Source organism: Mchenga conophoros, linkage group LG8, assembly GCF_057382185.1.
Source record: "Mchenga conophoros isolate Kocher_MC1m ecotype Shallow Benthic linkage group LG8, M_conophoros_male_GT1.1, whole genome shotgun sequence".
Taxonomy (NCBI): domain Eukaryota; kingdom Metazoa; phylum Chordata; class Actinopteri; order Cichliformes; family Cichlidae; genus Mchenga; species Mchenga conophoros.
In genome coordinates, this window is record NC_140533.1 from 21453641 (window position 1) to 21476548 (window position 22908).

At 41.4% G+C, this 22908-nt stretch overlaps 1 protein-coding gene across 10 annotated transcripts in view; it reads left to right on the forward strand.

Moving 5' to 3' along the window:
* The window catches only part of nrxn1a (neurexin 1a), a 67809-nt gene that overhangs the window by 19956 nt on the left and 24945 nt on the right, over positions 1-22908 (forward strand). For 8 of the 10 annotated variants that reach the window (XM_085284921.1, XM_085284911.1, XM_085284916.1 and 5 more), the window contains 9 exons: positions 6825-7126; positions 8308-8331; positions 10215-10376; positions 12083-12154; positions 12411-12635; positions 13450-13597; positions 15860-15990; positions 18020-18272; positions 21663-21866. In XM_085284921.1, the coding sequence (XP_085141047.1) occupies positions 6825-7126; positions 8308-8331; positions 10215-10376; positions 12083-12154; positions 12411-12635; positions 13450-13597; positions 15860-15990; positions 18020-18272; positions 21663-21866 (1521 nt within the window). The remainder of the gene's footprint in view (positions 1-6824; positions 7127-8307; positions 8332-10214; positions 10377-12082; positions 12155-12410; positions 12636-13449; positions 13598-15859; positions 15991-18019; positions 18273-21662; positions 21867-22908) is intronic. The other 2 variants (XM_085284913.1, XM_085284919.1) reach the window with 1 other exon arrangement.

Genomic DNA, 22908 nt, shown 5'->3' on the forward strand with positions numbered 1-22908 from the left:
CTATGGTGGTCTATTGCTACATAAGCACTTGAAACCACCCTGCATATCCAGAAGAACAAAAAGTGTAAACATGACATAACATAAAAAATGATCACAACATTACTAGATTAATTAGCAGTCCTGTGAGTTTTACATTCCTGCTATTGCAGAAATTATATAAAACCTTCCTATCATCAACGATTTGCAAAAAATGACAAACATTTAGAAGAAACCATTCAGACAGGTGTCTATATTGTTGGTGATTTTTCAACTCAATCACAGTTTCTGCACTATTCTTCACTTTTAGGTCAGTATTGTATTTTTCTGTGCTGGTGTAGCATTTTTTAAAGTGCATATTTCATACTGGGAATAAATGCTTTCAATTGAACAACAACAACAAAAAAGAAATAAGACATCAACATTGCAGACGAGCAATCTGTCACTTGTGTCCTGACAGTAATATCCTCCTCTACAGTATTGCTCCCTTGGCTGTGATGTGATAGCCCAATCGCTTTCAAAGCCAGATGCTGTATATCACCGAATAGAGATGGAAACGGCATTTGCAGCCTTTAGTGAACTCGACTGTATGAATTCTCACACTTTAACTTAATATGGAAACTATGCATATGTTAGCATACATTTACATACATTTCCAATGCTGGTCATCTATCTGTATAGTGTACGAGTGTATAGTTAATCCACCTGTCTGTTATTAAGAAGGGATGCCTTCGTGCAGGATGCTTGAGTTTATGCTGCGTGTGTGTGTGCATGTGTATTTGCATGTGTGGACAGTCTGAGAGGAGCTGATAGCAGAACTGCATGGTGGGCTAAAAACGAGGTGCAAGGGAACTGCAGCGTGCTATCTTCAGAATGACAGGGCTGCCATGATTGAGGCTTGCTACACTAGGATTTAGATACACCAGCATTTTTCTGTCTTTACCTCTCTCTAGCCATCCATCCCTCCTTCTCTGCCACTCCCTTTCCTTGTCTCGTCTTTCTTTCCTTCTACCTTATTCTCTCTTCTCTTCCATTCTGCATTGCCCATCTCAGTGAGTCTCCTGCTCCCTCTTTTTTTATTCCTTCTCCTTTCAAATTCTCCAATGCATCTTCCTCTTTCCCTGCTTCTTTCCATCCTGCTCCCTCTATCAGGTGCTGTATAATGTAGGCTCCCCCGACGTGCTCCCAGCCTCCATCCGCCATTTTGATTCAGTACAGCTGTCCATGATAATGTACTGTTCACTCAATCACTCTTTCTCTCTCTCGACCTCCTTCTCCATCTCTCTTCCTGTCTCTCCCCCCTCTCTCTGTTTCTGTCTCTGAAACACATGCATGCACAAACACATTCATATTTGGTGTAGCCCCTGTAACAGTGGGTTGCCATGGAAATGACAAATTAGTGTGCGAAACGCTGAGGACGCACATGAGCAGAAAAATGCAACACACACTCGCCATGAGAGCGCAAACAGACAGAAACATCCAACTGATGTGTGTTTGATCATTGGAAGGGTGGTACAGCTGCAGCTGGTCTCTGAAGCAGCAACCATCAGATCAGTTATTCTCGCTCCCTCTCTCCCCCCTCGCCTCCCCACGGACTGCTTTATTCATTACAGCAGTAGCTTAACGATAGTCTTCAAGAACTAATGCCAGTCACCTTCCATCTTTACATTTATGCTTATTCTCAATCCTTGCATAGCCTTCAAAGTTCACTTCATTAATTTTGTACAAGTTCCTTTCATATTATCCTGTTCCTAGACAGACCTCTCCTTCTGCAAATGCAGTCGCTGGAGTGTGTTTTGGACCATTTTGCAACCCACATATATTCACCCCTGACAGCCAGCTGTAGAAAGGCTTACTTTAAAGGTTCAACTGATAGCTGGAATCAATTAATAGTGACATATTTTCACAGCTTACCAGGAAGTCGCTCGGTTTTTTCCAAACCGTCACTCGTTTTTTGTTCTTTCTTTCTCTGTGTATGAAAGTGAAGTAATTGAAAATGCAATACAAAAGCCTGTCTTCCTCTTCTAATTGTCAGTGCTGACAGATGATGGGAGAATCTCAGCTGATAGGCTTTTGCATAACAGTGGCAATTGTATGGTGATTTTTTTAGTGAAGCTTTATGCCTTGTGTAAATTTGTTTTAAGGTGCATAGAGTCTTTATGTAATTGCAGTGGTCTCATTACACCATTAGTTAGAACAAGAATTGAGAAAAGCATATTTTGGTAAGCTGCAGAACATTTTCTTTGTTTATTTTTTTCAAAGTATTTGAGCCAACCACAGGGCCCATAAACCAGATTATTCCTAGCGTCCTGTCCAAGTCTGGATTAACAGGGAGGATTGCATCAGGAAGGGCACCCAGTGTATAATCTTTGTTCAAATTAAACAAGTGAATGAAAAATAAGATTTCCAAACCAGAGCAGACGAGGGCCAGGCTAACAACAACCACTAGTTACTAGGTTACCAATGAAAACTTTGCTACTGAGGAGGAAGATAGTGAGAAGGTGTGTTTGGAGACAGAAGGAAAACTGGGAGTGTAGAGGTGAGACTACGGACTTAAAATGTAGGTACTACAATATCTGAAGCTTTAGTGTGACAGGAGACAATGTAACAGATAGGGTGTGAAGGAAGGGAAATAGATCGTTTGCTATAGTGACCCCTAAAGGGAGCAGCCAAGAGAAGATTTGATTAGTCACCGAGGTGCAGTGGAGGAAGCTGTTTTTGATTTAGTTGTATTTTTCCTGGTAAAAAGACATTTCAGTAAGTGTTTTACCCTACTGACCTTCATTAGAGCATATTTTTTCAATAGTTTGCTGTTCAGTTGCTGCATATTTCAACACGTTACAAACCCCAGCAGTGCCGCATCCTTGGTGTTTTTTATTTTATTGATCATTGAGGGTTAAAAGATGAAATTAAAAATAATTGTTGGATCTGTCTACCAACAGTCGGCTTGTGTGAATTACTTACACACGAGAAGTTTCACAGCTCTGTGTCTCTCCAGTGCTCACAGCTGGAGGAATTCAAAAGAGAGCCTGCTTTGTTTTTAGCTAAAAAAAATTGTTGATACAACCACTTATTTTATAAAGTGGTAAATAAAATAGTAAATAAATACATTTAACAGCTTCCCAGTATCCAAGAAAAGAAATCTCCTTATTAATAACTTTGTAAATTCAGTGGTGTAAAATCCCAACGTATTTATATGACCCAAAGAATAGAACATTTTAGAAGTTTAGGCCAGCAAATGTTTGGTATTTGGTGACAATGAACGGCCAATTAATTTTTTTCGACTAAAAAAACACAAGAAGAATGGATATAAAAACAATTTTTACAGTTTTCTTCAGAAATATCCTTTAATTAGCTTTAAAGTTACCCAAAGCTAATTAACTTTAAAGAGTTTTCTTTTCCCTTCTTCTATTCACTCGCTTTAATCAGGTATAATTTAGGACCGTTATTGCAAAAAGTGACCTCAGAGATAAAGTAAAGCTTAGCTTAGCTGTCCAAACACGCAGCCCATGAGAAACAATTCCCACAGTAGGGGTGGGTGATATAGACACAAAATGATATCACAACATTTCAAGAAAACTTCTAGTATTTTTGACAAAATAGAAAAAACTCCTGAACATTTTACTGATGCTAGCAGCCTGCATTTAAGTGCAAGTTAATGACGAGTATTTTTCCATCCTTTTTTCAATTGAGTCTACTGAACCAAAGAGCCAGCAGTAGCAGCAGCCATAGTGCAACAGTGGTGACCCAGCAGTACATTAAGTGACACCACATAAATCAAGCTGCTTTGCTAGTGTTTTCCCTGGAAATTTAAGTAATTTTATGTTAAGCAGGTATCTTAACACTTTTATTGAATGGTAACTAAAGTAACTTGACCTTGTAACTTTTCAAAAGCCGCACAAATATTATCAGATAATAAAACTGGAAAATATTTTCTACCTTTGATGGGTTGTGTCTTGGGTCAAGCTTTTAAACCAGCTGCTTAAAATTTCCATCCACTCCATGTGACCTTCCTGTCATGTGGAGTGCAGCTAGCTATGAACTAGCGAGTGCAAATACCCAGCACAACTAGTCAGCGCACCAACAACACAAGTGGAGTCATGCGCCTATATCTGGGTTGACGTCCAATCACCAAATGCTGGAATCTCCTACTTGTAGCCTGGTTATACTCAACAGTTTGTTTTTGCATCCAGGGGTGAAACGAGTCGTTTTCACCTTTTGGGGGAAACATTTTCTTGCATATTCTGCAAAGCACTGCTCATGATCGAAGGTTATTAAAACAGCTACTCTTTTAGATGCTAAATTATGACATGGTGCTGTTGTGCTCTGATGTGCCTGGGCTAGTTTGTGTTATGTTGCTATAGAGTACTAAAAATTCTCCACAGGAACATTTTTATAATTCTCATTCTTAGGCTCTCCTTTTCTTTCCCCTTCATTTCTCCCTCGTTCACTGTATTCCTCCGTTCTCCGACTCGCTTGTTTTGATCGACAGTGCTTTCCACAGGATGAAGTGTGACATGTGGTGTGTATGTCAGTGTCTGTCTCACTGTTTACTCTGAGCTAATACTGACTCACTCCATTAATCTGAGCTACAGAAGATCCACTCCAACCTGCCCACTTGAGAGCGTGTGCGTCTCTGTGTGTTTTAGGTGTGTCTTCACAGTGAACACATGCACGCACGTCTTCCTTGTGTTTGTGTCACCCAATATGCATTTTCCTGTCTGAATGTGTGCGTGCACGTCTGTTGTGCATGTGATGTAATAGAACGAGGAGTGAGCGTTTGCGGGCCAGAGCTTCCAGATCGATGCAGAGATGCTTTATGTGCTCCTGTCTGCTCTAATGATGTGTCTGTAAATTAGCAACAGAATGGTGGAGCACTACACTGAAACCTAATGGCACCTCTGTAAATTACCGCTACAATGCTGCTGGACGGCTGCGTGTGTTCCCATTGTGAACAACACGCACCCACCCCTTCTCGCTCTGCCACCTCATCTACATTTGGCTCCGTTTGCGTGTGTGTGTGAGAGAGTGAGTGAGTATGTGTGATTGTGTTAACATTTGTGGCTGGTCTTTCTGTGTACGTTTGTGTGTGGGGGTCTCCTTTTTCTTCACTCCTCTCAGTAAAGACTAGCCCGAGGCCCTGAGTTGGTAATAGCTTTTCTGACAGCAATACACCAATATTTACAGAGACCAGCACCCACCCACACCCCCGCACATTTCATGCACACATAAAAAGCATATAGTTGTCTACACTTTCAAACGCTTGAACGCGAACTCGCACGCAGTTTTTCTTTTTCTGTTTGAGGCATGCAGACACATACTCTTAATTAACATGCTGGGAGGGAAGGAATCACACAACACAATGTGTTGTTTCTCACTCATATATTGGCATTCACACTTTGGATTTTTTTTTCATGCAACTAAAGCAAAGAAAGACAATTTGCCACAATTGGCCTTTGAATTGTGATATATTCTCACTTTTTCCTTCTCATTATTCTCTCTGTGTTATATTCACTCAAGTGCGGCCGATTCCATTTCAACATCCCTCTCTCTGCCTCTCACTACCTTAATAACCTATTACACTTCAGTCTATTCATTATATGGCATCTTTCCCCCCCTCTTCTCCTCTCCAGCGGTTCCTCACCAAGTGTCTCTCCTGCTCCAGCTTCACCTAGCGTGTGCTAAATCCTCCTCTGTTCCCCTCGTCATTGTGAACTACAAGATGGTGGTTATGCCAGAGGCTCCACAGAGCAAAGAAAAAGAGGCCAGTGAGATGTGAGGAGAGGAATGGTGGCATGAGGCCAGGAGGGAGGTGTGAGAGCTATAGGGATGGTGGTGAGGAGAACGCTGGAGCAGATGCAGAGGAAGGGTGATGTTTTTGAAGGTGGGGGGAGGTGAAGAGACAGATAATGTCGCCTCTACTTGTCTATGGCAGCACGATAGTATGATCATTTTTGCGGATGTGTGCGTAGGTGTGCATATTTGTTCTGCTGCTGGCTTGCGTATAGAGTAGTGTGTGTAGGTGTGAGAGCAGATAAGTGAATGCGAGCTTAAGTATGATGGATTGTAAAACCTTGGTCTAGTGTCCTTGTGGGTCACTAAGGGTGTGCAAGGTAAGTTGCTACTGGCTGTCTGCCTGTTACTGAATTCTAATTGGCCACTCCTACCTGCTTTGGCTGCCATTATGCTTGCAGGCTGCTCTTCTCCATCTTCATCGTCGGTTTTTGCCATTCACTTTTAAAACTTCCCTAACCTTTGCTGCCGCCACACACACATACGCAGACACTTACACATTTCTGGCATTTAACAAACATCATGAAAGGAGCCATGTTGTCAAACAAGAGCACCTCACTTTAGACAGCCAACACAGCTGTTCTCTCAAAAGAGAGACAGGTTTCGTAATGAGTTTGGAATGCTACAGACTCACGACTGTCTCCCGCACATCCACACTGTTTAATCTCTAACCCACATGAATGATCAAAGCTTGTTTACACACCACTCTGTGGTACAATTAGAGGTATGGAAGGAAGTGTTTCTTCCAAGTGCTGGCATCAGTGAGGCTTTGCTTGACAATAACAGCATTTTCAGCATCTTAAACAATATGTTTTGTACTGCATATCTGAATCAAATTTAACCAGGCCCAGCTGAGCTTTGTTTTACTCAGCTGGCTCTGATGAACACCTACCATTTTATCATCTTTGAGCATTTTGTGAAGAGCAGTGTGGGAAGAAGCAACATAGCTTGGAAAATGTACCACTCATTATGATAATGCTTTGGCAACAACGTAATGGTTCCATGCTTCTGTTTCCTCCTCTTCTCCCTCTTCCTCCTCTCCCTTTGCCTCTCAGCTCGCGAGGAGTACGTCGCCACCTTCAAGGGCTCAGAGTACTTTTGCTACGACTTGTCGCCCAACCCCATCCAGTCTAGCAGTGATGAAATAACGCTCTCCTTCAAGACACTGCAGCGCAATGGCCTCATGCTGCACACCGGCAAGTCAGCTGACTACGTCAACCTGGCACTCAAGAATGGGGCAGTGTCACTTGTCATCAACCTCGGCTCTGGGGCCTTTGAGGCTTTGGTGGAGCCCGTCAACGGAAAGTTCAACGACAACGCTTGGCATGACGTCAAGGTCACCCGCAACCTGAGACAGGTAACCAAACAACAGGAGATGGAGGAGTAAGCGAAACAGAGAGGAGAGGAGACAATTTATGTTACTGATAAGGCTTTTGGGAAGAAACATTTTCAGTCATGTAGAGAGGGACATAAAGATAACAAGGATGAATGGAAGTTTTACTGATAAAATGCTTGGTAAATGGCAGAGTGAAGTAAAGCACAATTTGAAAATATTTTAAGATGTCAAGATAAAAAAAATACTTGTTCCAGCTTCTCAAATGTGACAACATTGTGATTTTTTTTGTTTTTTTACTTCATTAGCTTGTTTGTGAAGTTTAGACCTCAGCTGGGGTTTTCAGAAACTTTGCATTTAATGTCTCTTATTGTACAGGATTGTATTCAGGCTATAGGTGCGGGCAACCCAGCACTCCTCATATCTCGTGGCACTGATTCTCTGACGAGATGCAGGGAAGCCAGAAGAAGCAATGATTAAAAAAAAACAAAAAAAACGTGCATACTAAAAGGCTACGCCAAAACAATAATTTCGTTTGCCTGAGAAATAATTGACTCATTAACCAAATGAAGATGTTTATTAGTTGCAGAATTAATTCTGACTCCTTGTTAAATAGATTCGCTCTGTATTTGACTTTGATGAACCACAGTGCAGGTGTTCCAGGGCCACACGGGGCTGAAAAGACTGTAGTCAGCAGAGGGAAGCTAAACAGTGTAGAAACCATGGTCAGTGGTCTGTTGTCCAATTGCAGTGATGCTATGGTAGTAAGAAAATACCTGAGGTTTTGGTCTTAGTTTACAGTGGCTTTACCAGCAGACCTGCACTGCTCTCAGCTCTAGGTGAGTGCATTTTCAATTGTGTGTTTGAGTGAGTGAATGACTGAGAGAGTGAAAGAGCGAGGGAGTGGACTAGAGAACATACAGGGTCACTAGCACCCAGGTGCTTGTAACCTACCTGTGCCCTGCCTCTACCGTTTGCCTGTCTGTACTACTAACTTGACTACTAACTTTACTAACCTGCTAGTGAAACTAACCACCATCCATGGAATGATTCATTCTACTAACCTAACCTGTGCCCTTCTCCTAGCGAAACCACTCCAACCAACCTACTAACCTCACCAGAGGCCTTCTAGCTTTCCTTTTTTTGTTCCCGAGGTTGTTCTGTTCACAGTTTTTTGCTTTCCTTTCTCCCCCTCTCCTACAAAGCACTCAGGCATTGGACACGCTATGGTAAACAAACTCCATTGTTCGGTAGATATCATTCTAATTGTTTCTTAGTTTGGGTTTGCCCCGTGTCTATTTCCTTTTGAACCATAGACATCAAAACTAAACCAATAACAGGATAAATGCGGTTGGTAATCTTTTACGCTTAAAAAGCCCACATCCACCTTCCTTGCCAACCACTTTTTTTCTATAAATCCTTTCCCTCCCTTACTTCTACTGTTTTTATTTTCACCCCATCACTTTGTGACTGACATGTAGGCCCACGCTGATTGGCTCATCCCTCACCTGCACGCAAATGACGAGCCCTCCCCTTCCCCCATCCTGCATGGCGTGACTCAAAAACCCTTCCCCTCTCTAATTGGTCCGTAAAGTGGATAGAGAGGTTCCTTCCCTTCTTTTTTTAAATTCTTTTTTCTTTTATTTTTCACCAATCCTCCACTGCATGTTCTCCATGGTGCCTCTAACTCATCCTGTCGTATGTTGTTGGGGTTTTTTTGTATTTTATTATCTATTGTGTCCTCTTTGCCAGTGCTTGCATGCAGAGAGAGGAACAGACTGCATGTTTGTATATTTATGTGTGTGGAATGAGGCGTAACCCATCTAACACCTGTGCGTGTGTGCATTAAATCTGTGTGTTTGTCATCCTGATTCGCTGATCTAACAAACCCCCCCCAGACCACTAACTAACCAACTAACACCATCATCACAATTCACCCTAACAACACAATAACATAACATCATCACAATGACTAACAGCATTGAAATCATGAACCCTGACCTCAGTAACCCAACACAGCTTGGCCTGACACAAGTAACACTTCTGTGGCTGCCAACAGTGCAACAACTAACAACTACTAACAAGTAAATAGTACTAACACCTTACTGCATAGCACGAAGATGCCTGCGGAGACTTACTAACACCTGACTGGCTGGGCAAGTTTGCCTGGCAATGATGAGCACCAGCAGTCAGAGGGAACTTATTGTAGTGGGGAAATAAAGAGCTCACAACCTTTATGGGCAGCCAGACATGGTCAGTAATGTACTGTAGAATATCAGAGAGTGATAATGTACCACTAACGGTGACTTGAGTGTGACAAGATTGGATATCAGTGACACCTAAAAGCCTCTGTACAGGCTATTACACTCCAAAATGAGCTGATTAAATTATAAGAGCACCAGTGTCACTTTAGGCAAAGCATTTAGGAAAAATCTTGTTAGCATATTAGGAAATAAATCAAATTGCGTCTTCTGCCTAGACCGTAAAGCAGCTTAAGCGTACGAACCATAAACATAAGTTGGAAAATTTCACTGATATGGGTTAAGTTGGCTTTTCCTTTAATAAACAAGGCTAACCTTTTAGCAAAATCACTATGGTTTAGTCTATTTTTTACCATGCAGTCACAGAATAATAAACTGCCTTTGAAGTCTGGGTACCGAGAGAATTGTGGCCCTGAAGCTTTGGGTTTCAGCAAAACTTTATTAATCGCATAGAGAATTTACAATAGACTTTTTGCTCTTGATAGGCCGAAGATAGAAGATTATGCCGTTTTAATTCTCAGAGCGCACAAAAGAAAAATGAGAGTTTACCACTACCTGCAGGAGTGAGCGGTATTTAGCAGTGCATAGTTACATATTTCTGAAGCCGGTTACATCAGCAAAGCCAAGAGGCGACACTACTCAGTTACACCACACAGCCAGCACTGATCCAACTGCTGCGAATCAAAGTGGCCAATTCCCAAAACCAATCAGGCCTTCTCCCTGCCAGAATGCATATAGATTGGTTACCAGAGCAACGGGGGCTAATTTGGCTGGTCAGCGCCTAGCTAGCGCTTAGCGCTGCCTTTGGTGTGAGTATATAGCGTGTCCTTTCCCTGTGCTTTGTTGTGTAGGTGACCATCTCTGTGGACGGCATCCTGACCACCACGGGCTACACACAGGAGGACTACACCATGCTAGGCTCTGATGACTTCTTCTACGTGGGAGGAAGCCCCAGCACCGCTGACCTGCCTGGTTCTCCAGTCAGCAATAATTTCATGGGATGTCTGAAAGAGGTGGGGCACATGCTTGATAGGTAAAAAAAAAAAAAAACCTAATTATTGGCATAGGATAAAACTTTGCATGTGTAAAATGTCTTTCCAAGTGCTTAATGCTGTCCGCTTTGACCTAAGGTTTAAGAAATATTCATTTAAACTAAAATAAATCTTCTTTTCTTTCTTCTGCCACGCATCACACAAACATTTTTACACACAATATCTTATAAAGCACACATACACCGACATGCTTCCATTTGGCAGACTCACACAAGTAGTCCCAGACGCACACGCACACACCCTCCCCAGCATCAGAGAGAATCAGTGATGAGTGTAGTTGAGAGAGTAGATACAGAACTAAGCACTAACATGCTAATTAGGTACGCCACAGAGATGCTCCATCCATCCACTGTGCTTGAAATGGGCCACAGCACCACAGAAACAAAAACTCACAATGCACACATGCATGCATGCACAGAAAACACAGTCGTAGTGTAATATTATATGCCCAAATATTTCCGCTGAAACAGTTGCTGCACGCAAATAAACATACGTATGGATACCCAGAGCTTGATACAACGAAACTCCCAAAGACATCCTCACGCCCATCGGATACACACCCTGCCTGAGTCTCCCTTTCATTCACGCAGATTCACACAGAGGCATAAACAAACAACCAAACAAGCCAACAGATGATGTGCCAAACAGAGAGCTATCTGTATCAGTAGTGAATGCACTCTGTGTTGCTTCATTAAGAGTGATGATGTTTAAATGAGGCTGCCGCTGTCAAAGTGAACCCTCCACTGGCACATTTACATATTTAATACGATGATATGATAATCCATGTGAGCAAATTAAGATGTATGCTGCGAATCATCATATGCATGAGCAATCACGGCTGTAACAGTTTTGTGCATTGGATGCAGCACAGGCACAATCCTCCCCATAAACACCCACACCGTAAGACCGTTTGAAGCACTTATTGTGTTCAAGAGCCACCCCCTTGCCTTAAACACACACACACAATAGCACCTGACATGCAGAAAATTAAAACGCAGAGCCAATGCAGAGGAGTATTTGGTTGCTCACAGGTTATAGAAGGAGGTCTGGATTAATAAAGCAGAGCCTGTGTGCTCATCTCTCAACATCAGAATGCTCAGCACAAGCACACTCTATACACTGAGTCAGAGAGCGGACTGTGTCAGGGAAAGCAAAGAGAGAAACAGTAAAGCAAAGAAAATAGAAGATGTAAAAGCAATCATGCAGGTGGCAGGGACAAATGGGAGTTTGAAAAGATGAAGCCGGAGTGGATGCTGGTCTTTAGGTTCTTGCTTTCATATAAAAAACCCATCAGAACATTTGAATAGAAAATGTGTTTGAATAGGTTAAACATTAATCGATGTGCGCTCAAAAGTCAATCAATCTTACTGTTGCTGAACCTTTTCATACATTTTCCCCCAACGTTATCCTGGGAACTGTCACGTGTGTGTTCCCTTACAGGGAAACAGTCTAGCATCATAGTGTGTGCTAGTACATAATGTTTGGATAGCAGAAAGCAGATAGAGGGATAGTGAGACAGAGACGCAGCGAGAGAGATACATTCCTCCAGCTTACTAATAAGAATTTAGCATTACTTTAATAATTTCTCTATCAGAAATGTTATGTGTTGGTTAAAAGTGAAGCAGCATTCAGATATCATTATTTTCTTTCAATCCCCTCCCCTCAAGGTGGTGTACAAGAACAACGATGTACGGTTGGAGCTGTCTAGACTGGCTAAACAGGGAGACCCCAAGATGAAGGTATGTGCTTTAATCAACACGTCCCAACAAGCCAGACAATGCTGGATCCCCTCAAACACCTCATGTCTCGCCCTGTGAGACTCACACTGTAGCGATGTAAATGGGATTATATATTTGAGAGGTAGCCACAAGCTTTTATCTTTTAGCCACTTCACAGCTGGAATCTGGCTTTATTTCGGTCTCAGACTACAAAGGAACCATACTGGTCCAGATAGTCACTACAGCAATTTAACAACTCAACTGTTTTCTGTACCAGGTAAGTGGGGTGGTGTCCTTTAAGTGTGAGAGTGTAGCAACGCTAGACCCCGTGACCTTTGACACCCCAGAGTCTTACGTGGCACTGAGCAAGTGGACAGCGAAGAAGGCGGGATCCATCTCATTTGACTTCAGGACGACAGAGCCCAATGGGCTGATGCTTTTCAGCCACGGCAAACCCCGGCAGCAGCAGCGCAAGGATCCGCGCACACCTCCAACCGTCAAGGTAAAAAAACATTCTAGGCTAACTGTATAATGTATAATGTATAATGTTGAAATAAATTTTAATGACAGTGTTGATGTTTAGCAGCTATATTTTGGGTCACTATAGTACAAAGTGCAGAAGTTCATATGAGTTACTTTAGTTTTGAAGGGGTGTAGCCAAATAAACAAAGTATTAGGTATTATCAAAGTATACATTTTTCAAAATTCTGATGAAATAGTACAAAATCCATTTATGAAGAACAGAAATTCATTTAGAATATTTTTTGTAGAATATTATTGGCTGACCACTCACATACTGCAAGGTGGCTAAATTCATCTCATTAATCTTTTTAGTCTGCTGGATGTTGGAATGATTATCTAGATAGATATGAAGGGATGTTACTTATGAAGAAGGTGGAATGGTCCACTAGTAAGTATACGAACAGTAAGTGGAACAGCGTGCGGGAGTTCAATTGAGCTGTTTTAATGAAGTTTATTCCTCCAACGCACCTGTCGCTTATTAATGTGTACAAAGATTTTGCATCTGAAAATTCAGTTCATTAAAACGGCTACCTTTAATCATCCTCTCTAACAGGGCAGTGACTTTATAATCGTGACTGATATTCTGAGCTTTAGCTGCAGAATTGAGATTTTAAACAAACGAAAGTCCCCACTTCTACAAATTCAAGATGAATAGTTCATTAATGAGAATTCAAAAAGAAGTAAATTGAACAAATTGCACTCATGTCACACCTGCAACTATAATTTGCATTTTCACAGCTTGCACAAATGTTCCTGTTTGGTTTTTTTTACACCTGTCTCCGGTTCATCTACAGGTGGACTTTTTTGCTATTGAGATGCTTGATGGACACCTGTACTTACTGCTGGACATGGGCTCAGGAACCACCAAGACCAAGGCCATCGACAGAAAGGTCAATGATGGAGAATGGTACCATGTTGACTTCCAGAGAGACGGACGCTCAGGTACAATCGCAGCTCTTTTAATTCTGAAGCTAATAGCAAAAGTTGAACTGACAGTAGCTGTGCACATTTTGAAGCAAGCAGCAGATTAACATGACCATTTTTGCAACCATCTGCATTCTGTATGTATTTAATTCACCTGTTTCTATTGAATTTGACTTTAAGGGGTTTTATTTTGACTATTTTAACCCAATTCATATACAGCAGGTCTGTCAAGTTTATTGTTCATGTGCTGGTATAATAACACTCAGACTAAAATTAAAGCTTTTGGTGGCCTGTTTCGTATCCAACTGGTAGACCCATTAATGCTACTTGACATCATAATCACATTTGCTCTAAACCTTTCCTTTCTGTCACAATTACTGTCAGTCGGTATGTAAAACATACTTGCACAATGTCTTAAAATCATTTTGCAGTTACAGTTATGTGCAAAAGTCTTGAGCCGCCCATCATTTCTTTATACTTTGCTGCTAAGGACCCAGATTCTCTGGTAAGTCTATCGAGTGCTGTGCAAAGTCTTGAACAACACTTCCCCAGGCTTTCTTAAGTTTATCATTGGACATTCATTGCTTGTTAATTTATTTTTAGTCCAGTTCTTGTACTTGTACTTGTACTTGACCACTGTCAGATGAATTGTTTTTTTTGTTAAGCAATTTAAGACTGGCCTATGAATCACTAGATTTGTTGTGTCTATGCATAACAGAAAAATTAGCAAAGAACCCATTTTAAATTGTATCTTTAGGGATCTTTAGGGTTATTAGCTGCCTGTTGCAAAAATACATAATTTGTTCCAAATGTTTTTAAATTTAATCAACTCAAAATACCAAAGATAATACAATTTGGGAGGCATAAAATAGTATTTTTGCACCAACAAGGTGATTCCCAAAAGAGCCAAAAACTTTCCGTATGGTGCGTACTGTGTTGTAAAAAGTGTAGGGACAAATTGGACGAGTGAGGACAAAAGAAGAGGTGGAAAAAAACTATCTATAGCATCTGAACAGCATCTGACAGTTATGTCATAAGAAAAGGAAACAAATCCAGATACAGGACCTGTGAGATCTGGCCTTTCTGCCAGATCCATCTACTTTCCTACTCTTCTTACTTGTAATCTGACAAGAGAGAGTTACACTAGTGAGTGTCTGTAATTGATGCAGGCTCTGTCATGGTTAGTGACTGCATTTCATCCAGTGATGTTGGGAATTTTGTTAAAATTGATGGAATTATGGAATTATTAAAACACTGAAAAGTACCATCAGATTTTGATCTACCATGCAATACCATCTGGAAAGCACCTGATTGCCAATGGCTTCATTTTTCAGCATGACAATGATCACAAAAACAAACTACCAATGCAGTGAAAGCATACCTGGATTAAAAACACACAATGAAACACCATCAGTCATTGATTGCACTCCCCAGTGCCTGTACCTCAACTTTATTGAAGCAGTGTGGGATCATCTTGACTGAGAACATTGCAAAAGGCAGCAGACATCCAAGGAAGAGGTTTGAAGTGGCCTTTAAGAAGCCCGGAGAACTATTCCTGAAGACTGCTTAAAGAAATTAAAAGAAAGCTTGCCATTGAGTTAAGGCTGTGTTGAAGAATAAAGGTTGTCATGTCAAACATTTACTTTTAAACTCATTAGAATTGTACAAGTTCTGTTTTTGCCTTACACATACTCTATTTCCATGCATTTTTGCAGGTGTTTCAATGAACTGGTGCTCCTATTTTTACATTTTCCTAGCAAAATATAAAGAAATGAGGGGTGACTTTATACTTTTGCACAGTACTGTACAGTTCTATTACAGATGGGGATGTTTTACACATGTCAGCCTGTTATGAGCATATAGTTATTGCTTGAAACTCTGTGTTAATTACAGAGGTCTGTAGAAGCTGCCTTTCCTCTCAGTGGGAATCCTATTTGTTTGCTCCAACCGCGCGTTACTGTTCCAAAAGGAAATATATTATTAGCAAAAAAAATGTTAAATGTGGCATTTTTTAACTCACAGGGACTACCTGAGGACTGTGTAGAATTTCAATTACTTCTGATTGTAGCTGTGATTTGTGGTGGTGGTGGTGGTGATGAGGAGGAGGAGTACAAAGAGAGGCGCAAGGATGATGATGATAAAGATGATAATGATGGCACTCATAATAGTGGTGCTGGTGGTGATGGTGCTGGTGATGACAGTGGTGATTGTGATGAGGATGTTCACGCTGAAGGTCATAACAATTACTGATATTGTTTTGATGTCTGGCGACGTGTTCAGGAACTATTTCGGTGAACAGTGTGAGAACAGCATACACGGCCCCGGGAGACAGTGAAATCCTGGACCTGGATGACACCTTGTACCTCGGAGGTTTACCTGAGGATCGTGCTGGACTCATCTTCCCAACAGAGGTTTGTGTGTAGATATCATGTGCTATGATAAGCATTCTAGCTCAAATAATTAAAAGAAAATTTCCAGCAAACATCAAACATTCCTCACTTTTTCCTGTGTTTTAATATAGTCAGTGTGGGTGTTTAGGACTGGCAGATGATGTCAACTTCAGCTCTAGTAAAGTGTGGCAGTTGCAGACAATAATGAATAACCTAAACTCTCCATATTAAAATTTTTTACCTACATTAACAGAATGTCTGATTCTGCCGGCAATCTACTTACAATATACAGATTTTTTTCTTCTTTTTTGTAACATTGACCAAGTTAATTTCAATAAAGTCCAGCATTCCAAAGCTGGAGGAGAATGTGCGAGAGAGCTGTTAACAACTCGTGTGCAGCCTGTTACTTGTAATCTGACAAACGTGTAGGTTTTACGCGTGTTTCTCCCAGGAAACAGCATGACATCACAGACCAACAAGAAGCAGTGGAAGTTTTCTGCGGTAGAATGGGAGGCGTTGGAGGAGGTGTTTCACAAGTTCATTAAAATACATCAAAACAGCAAGGTCCCACTTCTTACAAAGAAGCAACTTTAACACCATTGTGGGCACAGTAAAAAAGTGCCATACAGAGAGGAAGTTTAAAATAGATGCTATGACCTAAAGAGGTACACTAAAAAGAAGTCATTGTTTATAGTGCTTGTATGGTTGGCAGTGATCTGGGGGAGAAAACTGTGTGCTGTCCATGGTCCTGAACTGTGAAAAAACAGCAGGGAGTTTGAATGTCATGAAGCTGATTTTTGGGTGCCACATAGCCTTAAAAGGATTTATGAAAAATAAATCTTTGGAATTTTAAATCAAGAACCAGAGGGCGAAAAATAAAAGTTTGAAAGAAACATTTTGGTTCCACCTGCATTGAATGCTTTCTTATAGTTCAAGGTTTCAGGTCGTTTTTGATTTCCTCCAGCAGATTACGGAATAATTTGCCATGGCAATCAGCATGTCTTCAATTCTCCTGGCATTCAAATATATTAACACAATTGGAGAAATTTCTTTAGCTTGCAGCATGTGCTCTCTGTTCTTGGCAACATCTAGCCTTGTCAAGCACAGAGTGACTTAACATATCCTTTTTTATTTCTTTTGCTGTCTTTCACCTCTTATTGTTAGTAATTTGGTAGTATTTTACCTCCAGGGTAAAACTGACCGTAAGTCTCCAGTACTTAATCAATAGTGATTTAATTTACTGACCACAACTTACTGAGTGAATTTACTGAGCAACAACTTACTGAGCACTTGTGTCTGCTAATCGAAAGGTCGGCAGTCCCTAGCTCTTCCTGCCCACATGCCGTAGAGTATTTACCAAAGACACTGAACTCCAAATTGCACCCACCAGAGTATATGTGAAAGTTAGAAAAACGTAAGGCATAGACTAAAGAGCTGCATGAATGGGTGAATTGGGCTGGTAAAATTACCATTTAAAACATATTCCCAAATATACAGATTATTTTATTATTATGTTCTTGTTTTTGTTGTTTATACTTCTTTCTCCTTTTGGCATGGACATGGAATTTTCATTTGTTTTTCCTGATGTTTTATCAGTTAATTGAGAAAATAACTGGCGGGCCTATAATTGAAATTGATTTTAAAAAATTATATTTGGGGAACTTTTTATGTTAACAATATTAATAGGTATATAAAAAATTATTAAACTAACTTTTAAAAAAATGCAGCTTATGCATTTTGCAGTCTTGGAGCACAGATGTGCAACCAGTGTTTAGAGAATGATTTTCAGCAAAAGGTTTTAGTAATTATAGATGAAACAACCAAGTTTAAACTAATTTTTTGTTTTTAGATTAATAAAAAAAAAGATTACCCCAATACCTGTTTTATGCAAAGTGTGTAAGAAATAAAAATACATCATGATGAAATAAATAAAAGCTGTACAGTGATGATACAAACATTATTTGTTTGTATTTAGTTTTGCAACACACACTGCAAGAGTTTGGACAAATATCCAGTAGTCATGACTCAACACTGGCATCCTCTTCTTCAGGTGTGGACGGCGCTGTTGAACTACGGGTACGTAGGCTGCATCAGAGATCTATTTGTGGACGGGCAGAGCAAAGACATCCGGCGGCTGGCTGAGGCCCAGAGGGCGGTGGGAGTGAAGCCCTCATGCTCCAGAGAGCCGCCCAAACAGTGCCTGTCCAACCCCTGCCAGCACAACGGTATCTGCAGGGAGGGCTGGAATCGCTATGTGTGTGACTGCTCTGGGACGGGCTACCTGGGACGCTCCTGTGAGAGAGGTGAGAATAACAGGGTAGGAGACTGGGGACGAAGAGCAAGAGAAATGCTAATGTCTCCTTTTCACAATGGAGATGAGTAAGAGAGTTAATTAAAGTCAATGCACAGCCACATTGGGTGAAAATTTAATAATATGTCATGATGCAAATTGTAGTCATCATGACAGCTTTGTCATTTGCTTTTTTGCCTGAGAACACTGAGTAATGCCAAAGGCATGAGTGACAGATGATGTGGGGTGGAAGCACAGAAGTCTTAAGATCAAAAATAAATCAGCTGCTGAAAATATGTTGTGATCACTTGGTTGTAAAAAATTTTGGTTATTTGTGACTTTGAATTATGCTTTTTCACTCATAGCAGGTTGAATTAGCGTGATAGGTGCATTAAAAAAGGTGCACTTGTAAAATAAAACGGTAAATAAAAATGTGACTAAAGCATTATTTCATTTTTTTAATGCTGAAATCAGATGTCCTGATGTGTTTACTTTGCACTAAATCCCTGGTGATGGAGTGTAGGAAGCTGAAAATAAAAAGAGGAGTAGATACTGTATGGATGGGTGAAGATAAAAAATGAAAAAAATTAGTCTACTAGCTCACCAACAAAAATAATAACGGTGCAGGTTTTCTATCTTTGGCTGTATTTTCTGTACCAAAGAAAGAATAGTGGGAAAGGAGAGAGGGAACAGAGGTCGAGGAGAAGAGGTGGGAAGAAGCAGGGCTGCAGACAGGACTATTGGAGTGCTATGGATGCAGTGACTGGGAATCGATGGGAGAGGAAGTGTGCAGAAAGCAGGGAGCAGGAGCTGTGACAGAGGAAGGTGGACTCACCGGGCTGGAACCGCCATATGACAGCGGGTGAGGAGATGAGGAGGAATGGGAGATGGGAGAAGAAAATCTGACAGAGAGAGAGAGAGTTATGAGAAATGGTATGAGACCAGGGCGGGGGAGAAATGGAAAGCAGGAAAGATTGGCAGAGGGACTGATACAGGCCTGTTTGAAGAAGCGAGATGGGCGTCAGACAAGAAGAAGAGAAGAAATGTTGTTTGCGCCATAACCGCTGATGCGTCTCAAGTGATGATTGTACTATCATCTAGCAGGAGATATGCCCATGCAGACTCACACACAGGCTTTCTGAAAGGAGTTGATATGAAAATGTTTTATTTCATAGGACAAACATCCACAGTGTGTATGTTTATCATAGCAATGCAGCATCTATCGCTCTCTTTTCCTTAGCTCTGTGTATATCTTACTTCATCCCACTCTGTGTGCACTGAGGGGTCACTAACTGGTGGTTCAGTGGATTAAAGGAAGCCCAGATGGAGAAGCAGATGGAGAGAGTGATTGGCCATGTTTATGCCTTCTACCTGCGGTGTCTCCCTCCCTTTTTTCCCCTCCCTCGTTCTCTCTCTCTCTCACTCCTTTGTTCCCCCTCTCTCTTCATTAATGAACAAAGATGCTCGCCACGCTCTGGCTCCGAGATTGCTTTTATTTTTTAATGACACATTTTAATGGCGAGTATAATGGGAGTAGTAAAATGACGAATTTGAATTTATGGCTAAGAATTATTACTTTTCAGTCAAAAAGATGACATGTCAAGATTTTCTAGGATAAATTGTGCTTTTTTAAATGTCAACAGGGGTTGATACTCACATCACCCTGCTGCTAGGGCGGTGTGCGTGAGTGTGTGTGAACCCTGTGTCAAATAGTGGCTATTATATTTTTATTGTTACATTGTGACCACTGTGCAAATGTTAGCAGATGTTTAGCCTGGTTTTTATTTATTGAAATGTTTTTGGGGGGGGGGGGTCAGTTGCAGATAGTTTAGTTCATATTAGTATTAGAGTACAAGTGCTTGAATCCCAGTGATGTAGATATCCTGATCCCAATACCTTGTGTTGGATGTGTCGACAAAGTGACTTAAAGTAGCCTGACATGTTTTTTACTTAACAACTTTGCAAGAACAAATCAATTTGGAAATGAGGTTAAGAAAGTTAGAAGGCATTGAGAGATGAGCCGGGATCTGATTTTGGGATTTTCGGGGGATCGATGACATGAGAAGAAAAAATGCAGAATGTGACTGGTCTTATCCTTTACTTATTCTGTTTGTATGGTCCATCTGGTGTGTGCTACAGGCGTCAAATGATGCAACAGTATGTGACACAGCCAGCGTGCATTGTATCGTCAGTCTTTTTCTTTCCCCAGCATGAACGGGCTTCCATACTTTTCTTCTCACCAACCCTCTATCCCCTGTTTGCCTGGTAGTGAGTCAGGTGCTGTGATGAGGAAAATTTAGTCAGCTGTCTCCCTTATCAGAAACGTGTTCATGTGTGTGCATGCGCAGGGGCGGGTGTATGTGTGGCTGTTAGTTATGTTATGTGTGATATAACAGGCCAACCACCTTCTTTTTTTCCTCAAGTTAATGAGGGTTCATTTGCATTTTAGCCAGGAGCTTCTCTCCCTTTCCCCATCCTCCTTTCCCTCTTTCTTGCCCCCCCCCCCCCCCCCCCCCCCCCCCCAGCCCCACTCTCACTTTACTAAACCCCTCTCTGTTCACACTTAAATTCACTCACTTATTCTGACATGCACGCACACACACGCACACTGTCTCTCTCTTTCCCTCCTTCTCGGCTCATCAGTATTCATGACGCCTTCCTCTCTTCCTGTTCTCTTGTTTTTGCCTTGGCTCAAACCGTCTCCCACAGAAACAGGGAGAGTGAAAAGGGGAGAGAAGGCAAAGGAGGAATGGAGTGGAGAGATATAAGAAGAAGGGAAGAAGGAGGAGAGATAAAGACACAGAGGCATGGAGAGTGTGTTTAGCTGTGTATGTAATTGGCCAATAAAAAATAGGGTCCTCAGAGGTAAACAGTTTAGCAGTCGGGGATTGGCCCCAGCAGGAAGCAGGGAGAGAAGATTATGAATATGCAAATGAGTATGCAAAAGACATTAAAGCAGGTTCACCTGAGCTTGTTACATTATGACTCCAGGGTCTGAGATGTCAGTGACGATGGCTAACACATTCAACACCATGCATTGTGATTGAACCGGATAATAGGGCCAGCCAACCAGCTGCGGCTATTTTTACATACTCCTCTCAAAGGCGGAGGGAGTGATGATGAATTAAGAGTGGAAAGCGATGGGATCATTTTGTAGAAAGGTTTTCAACATGTATTGGCGGGGGAACCAGCAAAAGTATAACCACGCAGTAACATACTTTGTCATGTTTAAATCTGATTCATTCAGCATCAGATTGCCTTTCCCTCCACCCACCTTATGTGTTTTTTTCTTGTCAATCATCCTCCTTTTTTCTCTTTCTACCCACCTCACCCTCCTCTGTCGTCATCTCTCTCTTCCTTCTCCATATCTCTTTTTCTTTCTCTCTCTGTGGATCATGTGCAGATGCAACTATCCTGTCGTACGACGGCAGTAAGTTTATGAAGGTGCAGTTGCCTGTGGTGATGCACACCGAGGCGGAGGACGTCTCGCTGCGCTTTCGCTCCCAGCGGGCCTATGGCGTTCTCATGGCAACCACTTCCCGTAATTCCGCAGATACCCTTCGTTTGGAGCTGGATGGGGCCCGTGTCCGACTTACTGTCAACCTAGGTACACAGATGCTCACAAACACATAGAATCTCAAGCATTACTTTAATTACCTGTCATGGGAATGCAGCTGATACTGGCCTCTTGGTAATTTCTTGCATAGAAATGTCATTAACTGTTGATTAATAACTTTTTGTCCTGGTAAACTCAAAGGAGCCCTATTATGCTTTTCTTATTTTCTGTCATATATACATATATACTGTTGCAATGGCCAAAATTTAGTGCTCACCGTTACTCTAGTGTGAGCACAGAAGCCCTACCTGACTGCTTTTGTTTGTGAGGGGCAGCCAATCAAAAGAAAGTTTTTTTGAAGAGAAGGAGAAGAGAGTTAAAATGAATTGTTTTGGGAAATGGGTAAACCGGGGACTGTGCAAAAGTTGAGTATTAGATAAAGGAACACAAATTTGAAATATGAATCATGCAGAACTCATTCACTACCTAGAGTAATGGAAAAGTAGAGCACCAGAGTCCGAGGCTAAAAATATATAGCTGGAAATGAGCATGAGATGTCCCTTTTAAATTAGAATTCTCAGTAATTCCAATAAATATTTCAGCTAATTTTGCTGCAAGTATGCACAAGAGATGGATTTCACTGCTTCAGCAGATATGTTGCACAGATTACATGCACACATGCAAATATAAACAGCTAAAGGTTATTGGTTTTGTGTTGAACAGAGGGTCAAGCCTCAAGCTGCATTCTCTGCTCACTCCCAGCAGACCTGTGCATCCCCAACACCTTCAACAAACAACACAAACGCACACACACATGAATACTTTGCACATTTCGCAGCCTGAGATAACTGCTAAGCACTTTTTCAGCCTCATTTTTTCCACAGCCACACACTTTCACGTGAATTCATTTACATGCTAACACACACATCCTTACAGAGGGGTGCATGTGTTGGTCTCTGGTTGTCTGCAGCCACGTCTTTTCTGTGGTTGACGCCACTCGACACACCAAGGCATCATGGGGTTTTTTTTTAAAAAAAGGTACAGGGGCTGAATCTTCCAACCATTTACGGAGATTCGCGCTCTGGATAGGCGA